The 8,198-nt window shown below is 43.6% G+C and overlaps 1 protein-coding gene across 1 annotated transcript; it reads left to right on the top strand.

Annotated features, from left to right (window-relative positions):
* Positions 1–1,217: 1,217 nt before the first annotated feature.
* Positions 1,218–7,434, top strand: LOC110494257 (potassium voltage-gated channel subfamily B member 1-like). The gene is made up of 2 exons (XM_036948424.1): positions 1,218–1,229; positions 3,551–7,434. The coding sequence occupies exons 1-2, from the start codon at positions 1,218–1,220 to the stop codon at positions 5,435–5,437; spliced, it is 1,899 nt and encodes a 632-aa protein (XP_036804319.1). The 3' UTR covers positions 5,438–7,434.
* Positions 7,435–8,198: the final 764 nt, after the last annotated feature.

Here is an 8,198-nt window from a genome sequence, read left to right as displayed (position 1 = left end):
TTGTTTTAACACTGTAGGGCAGGGATGGGAAACTTTGATGGGGTGGAGGCCTCAAAAAAAAAATATATGGTTTGCGTACCCACATCCAAAGCCTCCACATTGCAAGCAAAACATTGTAGTGGCCCCCCTCTAGACAGAGAGAAAACATTTTTGCATGACTCAATAGGCACGCTGCAGTCCTGTTTAGAGTTAATTTTGGGCAATTCTACACATTTTGCAATGGTGTGTAGAGAAAATGTTACAATTTTAAAGCAAGTTTGCTGCATTCTACACATCTTGACATGGGCCAGAGAGAAGATTTAGCAATTTTATAACACATTTCATGCAATTCTATTCATTTCGCCATGGGGTGTAGAGCAAATGTTACAGTTTTAAAGCAAGTTTCATGATTTCTACACATTTTGCCATGGGGCAGAGAGCAAATGTTACAGTTTTAAAGCACATTTCATGATTTCTACACATTTTGCCATGGGGGGAGAGTAGATTTTGCAATTTTATAACACGTTTCATGCAGTTCTACTCATTTCGCCATGGGGCGGAGTGAAATGTTTGCGATTTTTAATATGGGGGGGGGGGGGGGGGGGGGGGGCAGTTATTTGTTTAGATAGATGGCTGCTAACCTAATTTAGCAAAACATTTAAAAATCTAAAAATTGTTAGCTGACATGGACTAATTCACTGACTATTGGTGAATAACATAACAAGAGGAAAACTGCTGATGCACAACCAAATTTAGAAATGGCATCTTGTGTAGCCTACTATTAGCCTACTATTTTAACTCGCAACAGTAAGACCCCAGCCCAAAATAATAATGGGGGGTGGGGGAATTGATCCAAGGGCCTTCAAAGGCACCCTGGGAAATATTTATTTATTTCCCAGGGTGCCTTTCGAGTGCATTTTAAATGGTACCAGTGCCACCCATGATTGTGTTTGCTAGTGACAGAGACACAACTGTTGCAATGGATGACATCCTGTAGCTTTCAATTAGTGAGTGCCTAAGCTCATATTTTCTCAAAAAAATTACATTATAACAAGGCTTTGCTTTTTTGACAATACCATACTTTGACAGCCTAGTTTTACCCTAACACAGTTGTCTGAAACTACTGGTTTTCAAGTCATATCATTAGCTTGCGTAGTGTTACATAATTCCAATCGGAATTCAGCCCGTTAGGATATCCAATAATTGGAACTTTTAATCACCCGCAATTTGCAGTTAGAATGGCTGTCAAGGTAGGGAAGATTGAAAAATTAGACTTCCGGGCCTCCCGAGTGGCAGCACTTGAGGCATCACTACAGACCCGGGTTCGACCGGGAGTCCCATAGGACAGTGCACAATTGTACGGATTAGGGCAGGTTTTGGCCGCTCTAATGACTCCTTGTGGTGGGCGGGGCGCCTGCAGGCTGACTGTGGTCGTCAGTTGAACAGTGTTTCCTCCCACATATTGGTGCAGCTGGCTTCCAGGTTAAGCGGGCAGGTGTTAAGAAGCGTGGTTTGGTGAGTCATGTTTCGGAGGATCTTCGCCTCTCCCAAGCCCGTTGGGGAGTTGTAGTGATGAGACAAGGATATCACGAAAAAGGGGGTAAAAAAATATGTACAGTACCGGTCAAAAGTTTTAGAACCCCTATTCATTCCAGGGTTTTTCTTTATTTTTACTATTTTCTACATTGGAGAATAATAGTGAAGACATCAAAACTATGAAATAACACATATGGAATCATGTAGTAACCAAAAAAGTGTTAAACAAATCTAAATATATTTTATGTTTTAGATTCTTCAAATAGCCACCCTTTGCCTTGATGAAAGCTTTGCACACTCTTGGCATTCTCTCAACCAGCTTCATGAGGTAGTCACCTGGAATGCATTTCAATTAACAGGTGTGCCTTGTTAAAAGTTAATGTGTTGAATTTATTTCCTTCTTAATGCATTTGAGCCAGTCAGTTGTGTTGTGACAAGGTAGGGGGGTATACAGAAAATTGCCCTATTTGGTAAAAGACCAAGTCCATATTAGGTCAAAGGTTTTAGAACACCTACTTATTCAAAGGTTTTTCTTTAGTTTTACTATTTTCTACATTGTAGAATAATAGTGAAGACATCAAAACTATGAAATAACACATATGGAATCATGTAGTAACCAAAAAAGTGTTAAACAAATCAAATATATTTAGCATATGCCTTGATAACAAAATGTATTTCCTTCTTTTGATTCAAATAATGCTCCATTGTGCACTTGGCGTCAATTTCAATCCCACCGGTATTTGTTTGTAATTGTAAAAAAAAAAAAAAATGTTTTATTTAACTAGGCAAGTCAGTTATGAACAAACTGTTATTTACAATGACGGCCTACACCAGCCAAACCCGGACAACACTGGGCCAATTGTGCGCCACCCTATGGGACTCCCAATCACGGCCGGTTGTAATACAGCCTGGAATCAAACCAGGGTGTCTGTAGTGACGCCTCTAGCACTGAGATGCAGTGCCTTAGACTGCTGGGCCACTAACCTCACTAGCATCAACACTCAATGATGGTAGATAGCCTAGCGGTTAAGTAACCAAAAGGTTGCTGGTTGAAATCTCTGAACCGACTAGGTGAAAAATTGGTCGATGTGCTCTTGAGCAAGGCACTTAAACCTAATTGCTTTTGAAGGTCACTCTGGATAAGAGCGTCTGCTAAATGACTAAAATGTAAACAACACTTTTTACCTCAACACCAAGAGTTTAACACCCCCAAATTTGCTCAGATAGGGAACGCTGGTAATACACACACCATCTTTGGATCAATGTGCACCCTCATCTCATGTGTGTTCTGTCAATCACAAGCCACATAAAAGACGAGATGCTAAGACTACCGTACAAAGGCAGGAGGCAGGGGCGCTCCAGTACAGTAGGTGGCTAGCTAGGATACCGGTAAACAGTGACCTTTGCCCCGCCTTTTGGGCACTGCTTTCCTGCAGTTCTGATAATGAGGCCAGGTGCTTAGCAGGCGGGAGCGAAGGACACTGTCTGCTAGCTAACACTGTGGTACACATCGGGTGGGAGGCGGGGGTGATAGCGGTGTCTAGCTTGCTAGGTCACCAGTAGACAGTGGCATTTGCCATCGAAAAACTCAGATAATACCAATATTTTAATCGCATATCCAGAACATCAAAAGTGTCACACAAGCATGAGGATGACGTGCTAAAGGGGGGGCATTCATGCATGAACAAATGGGGTGCTCGAGGGAGGAAGAGGCAATCTAAATCATATTTATATTTGACCTTTTTTTCTCTTAAAAAGCTGGTAGTCCTGATATGACAGTAACCTTTTCATAATGTTCAGGAGGAATCAGTCAGAGCTAAATGGGTCATGAATTAATCATATTCTTCAGGTGTCAGCCTCACAAAATGACTGTTATTATTTGCCGCAGCCATACTCAAGAAGTTTAAAGCGTCGTTGAAAAGTAATTTTGTCCCACAGTTGGATTCAGACAAAAAAGCGTTGAAATGATTTGGCATTAATGTTCTACATGTCAATGCACTGACGTTTGCATGTTGTCTTGGTTGTGTTTCAACAGGTCCTGGCCATCATCTCCATCCTCTTTATCGTGCTGTCAACCATTGCCTTGTCTCTGAACACCCTCCCAGAGCTGCAGGACATAGACGAGTTTGGCCAGGTGACAGACAACCCTCAGCTAGCTCACGTGGAAGCGGTGTGCATCGCCTGGTTCACCATGGAGTACCTGCTCCGCTTCATCTCCTCGCCCAGCAAGTGGAAGTTCTTCAAAGGTCCACTAAACATAATAGACCTGCTGGCCATCCTACCCTACTACGTCACCATCTTCCTGACTGAATCCAATAAGAGCGTTTTACAGTTCCAGAACGTCCGGAGGGTGGTGCAGATCTTCAGGATCATGCGTATCCTCCGTATTCTGAAGCTGGCCAGGCATTCCACAGGGCTTCAGTCTCTGGGCTTCACCCTGAGGAGGAGCTACAATGAGCTGGGCCTGCTCATCCTATTCCTGGCCATGGGCATTATGATCTTCTCCAGCCTTGTCTTCTTCGCCGAGAAGGACGAGGAGGACACCAAGTTCAAAAGCATCCCGGCCTCCTTCTGGTGGGCTACCATTACTATGACTACGGTGGGGTATGGGGACATCTACCCAAAGACTTTACTGGGTAAGATTATTGGGGGTCTATGCTGCATAGCTGGAGTGTTGGTGATAGCCTTGCCCATCCCCATCATCGTCAACAACTTCTCAGAGTTCTACAAGGAGCAGAAGAGGCAGGAGAAGGCCATCAAACGGCGGGAGGCCCTGGAGAGGGCCAAGAGGAATGGCAGCATCATCTCCATGAACATGAAGGAGGCGTTTGCACGCAGTGTCGAGCTCATAGACGTAGTGGTAGAAAATAATGGAGAGAACATGGAGAAGGTGCAGGACAACCACCTGTCTCTTAGCCACAGGAAAGAGACTCCCAAGAGGACCACCTCAGAGATGGGCTTCACTCAGTCATTAGAGCCCAGCTCACCAGACAAAGCCCATCCCGCCAGCCCTCAGCAACTCAACGCTCAGAAACTGGAGGAGATGTACAACAAGATGGCTAAGACCCAGTCTCAGCCTAACCTGAACAGTAAGGACAAGGGGCATTTGTCTAAAGCGCCCAAGAAGAGAGACGAGATAGAGATGGGTATCATTCCCACAGAGCCTGCCCCAACCACAGACATGAGGAGCATGTCCAGTATTGACAGCTTCATGAGTTGTGCTGCTGACTTCAACGAAAGTGCTCGCTTCTCCCACAGCCCCAGCACCATTGTTCCAGGGAGGGTTAGCACCAACCCCGTGCTCGAGACCACCCTGGAGCACGAGGCCATTGTGTCCCCCCACAGCGCCACCAAGGTCCCTGGAGGACGAGGCTCCAAGCACGGCCTGTTCTCTGGCAGCCCCCGGGGCCTACGCTTCAGCAACCCGCTAAAGAACCGCTCCCTCAAGGTCAACTTCAAAGGCGGGGACGCAGACCCTTCCTCCTCCTCCTTACCACAGGGGCCAGGGGGCGGGGCCCTCTCAGATAGCTCTGCCCTCTCTGCCCACTCCCTCATGAGTCCTGAGGTGTCTGTCTACACCACTGCCAGCAGCAAGACTCCACCCCCTGAGACCCTGATCCCGACAGTCTTCACATTCCATGACGCATCCATCAGTAAGTTCATTGATGCTGACACGGACGAGGAGGAACACCTCCATGATAGCTCGGGTACAAACGCCTCCCAGAGGCTTCTGGGAAAAGCCAGCCCCAAGCTCAGCTCCTACAGCAGCCACCACTGCGTGGCCAACCACCTGGAGGGCTCCCAGAGAATGCTGGGTAACAGTGTGTTCCCCTTTGAGGCCCAGTCAGGTGGGGGACAGGGGAATCATGTGCTCTCCCGGGGAGAGAGGAGTCGTTCAAACACCCATAATGAGAGCAAGTGAGGTAGGGGAGGGAATAGATAGTACAGACAGGACCCAAACAGGAGGACATTGTGTATAACTCTGCAGATCTGGTCACACACTGTAGATTTAGGCATTACTGAATCAGCATTGTGCTAAAAGAAATGTTGTTGATTTCCTTGTGTTTTCTTCCTCAAAACTGGCCTTAGTTATATGTGACTATGTGTATGCATAGCGTGCGCGTTTGTTTGTATGTCTGTAGGTGTATGTGTATGCAGGATGATAGGCAGATACACATACACACACAGTTATGCAGTATTTTATGTATATTGTTTTCCTTTTTTTATAATATAAATAGTATATTTTCTTTGGTCTGTTATTTTATGACTCTATCTGAGAGGTGAACTTTCATCCTTGTTTATCAACACGCCTCTGCCTCCCACCTCCCACCTCCCGGGTAGCACTAACCTCATTGACCGAATATTTTCAATTCTGTACAGGGTATTCTTTGTTGTTTTGTTTGTTTACTTATTTTTTTGTTTTTGATTGTGTGTGTTTTATCCAGACAGGTTAGGGTTAGGTTTAACCCGCTCTCCTTTATATTTTAATAGTCTCTCAGATGTGTGGTTGTAGTTGATTGTCATACTTCGTATCCAATCACCATTGATACTGGGGAGGGGATAATAGCATCCATTTAGGCTGGATTGAAAGTACTGAAAACACTCAGATTTTCCATTTTAAAGTTCCACATTTGTACAATTGATAATACTGTAATACTGTAATGTGCAACAAGAACATGAAAAAAGAACACACTCATTGTGCAAAAAGTTATATTTTTAAAATATATTTTTAGAATGGTATATTAGAAGAATGAATTATGCTAAACTCATAGATTTGCATTGCAATACATTGTTTTATTTTAGAGAGAATATTACAAGATAATGAATTTGTATTTTTTGCTAGTAGTTAGGGTAAATGTTTGTCCTTCTATCCTTCGTACAATGTGAATAGCTTTGTATAACACTCTGTTAAATCCAGGGCATCTTTAATCATATCATGGACCCACAAAATGTTATTAATTAATTATAACAATAGTTTCAAAACAGCAGAATGTCCGAAATATTTCATGAAGCCAGGACAAACTCAAACACAGCAGAGATGAAGGGAGAAGGGAGGAGTGGAAATACGGAAGGGGGAGATGTTAAGATGGCACACAGGAAGTGAGGACAGGAAGAAAGAATAGGGAAGAGCACTTTATTTTACAGAGGGAATCATGATCTCATTGGATGACTTCCACACTATGGATGGTAGAGCGGTTGACCAGCTGCCAGAATTCACAACAAGCATCATATGGCTACATACACAGACACTGACAAACACAGAGCCACTCACATGCTCATACACATGCAGTCAACACATGCTCACAGGCATGTTTTATGTGGGTTCAATCTAAACTTAACCTATCCCAGTACATCTCATAGGTAGTATCTGATACAGACCACATTTCCAGCACAATATATCCACTACCCTCATACACTTTACAATGTTAAAGATATGATTTTAATTTAGCCTTTAAAACACCCGACTAAACACTCAATATAGAGTGAGAAAAAAGTGTATTGTTGACTTCCATTGTCCTATTTTTCTATTGTCAGACTACATGCAAAGAGATAGGTATTTCTGTGCCTCTGCCAGTAACAAACTTGCTTCCCTCCCCCATCTCCACTCTGAAAAGTCTGTCACTATAGCCTCAGTTTAATAGAGCTCACATGACAATTCAATAAAGTGTAAAGCAAATAAACACAGAGAACTGGGTCACCATGCTGTCAGGGTGTGGTATTAAAGCACACAAACACCCAGGCACGCAATAAACACAGCACACACACACACACACACACACACACACACTGGTAGCACACAGAGACACACACCCCATAGACTTAAATAAATACACACATATTTTAGAATAACCAAAGCCAAACACAATCACACATGAGGGCATGGCCTACTAAAGAAATATACTATCAAAAAATCAAAGAGATCCCAAGGGGGGGGGGGGGGGGGGGGGGGGGTAGGCTGGTGTGACCAACCATTTAGTTAGTGACAGTCAGATGATGAGAGAACAGTTGGGCAGAGAGCTGTCTGTTCCTCCTGATGTCTGTAGCTATTCCTGTGGACCTCAGGCCCTAGTCCAGCCCCACTTTATATCCATAGCCAGTCCACTATTAGATTATTTTATCCCTAACAATGGAATATTGGGCCATTTAGTCTGTATTGGAATTAATTGAATAAGCATTATAGAGCATTGTAGGACACTTGACCTCTGAACACACACCCGGTAGAAAAACCTTACACCCTGACTTACCAGAGCAGCATTACTTCCTTTAAGACACATATTAAATATAGATCACTTTATCATCTATGTTCATGCTGTCCTTTTCAAAGGGAAGATTGCTATTAAATCAATAGGACTACTGTACTGAGTCAAGGAATAATGCCTGTCCGTCTCAGAATACTTTGTCAACTGTCCCGTTCTCTATAGCTGAAAGTCCTCGGTGGCATCTAACCTTGAAGTCGGGTTCAGTTCTCAAGCCCCCACAATTCACGTTCAAAACATTCTGTAATTGCTTCAGTGAGTGGGCCCCTAAGTAACTACTGATTATGTGCATAACATCAAGGCCCAACAGCCCCTGTATTAAATCAAATACAAACTGAATTCAGACAAATGATTCATTCAAAAATGTATTTGGATCTTTCCTGTATTAGTAGTCTTCTAGGTCTAGGATATTGATGTATAACAATC

Source organism: Oncorhynchus mykiss, chromosome 17 (assembly GCF_013265735.2).
Source record: "Oncorhynchus mykiss isolate Arlee chromosome 17, USDA_OmykA_1.1, whole genome shotgun sequence".
In the NCBI taxonomy this organism is placed as follows: domain Eukaryota; kingdom Metazoa; phylum Chordata; class Actinopteri; order Salmoniformes; family Salmonidae; genus Oncorhynchus; species Oncorhynchus mykiss.
Note: the sequence above shows the minus strand (reverse complement) of the source record. Positions and strands in the feature narration are given on the sequence as shown.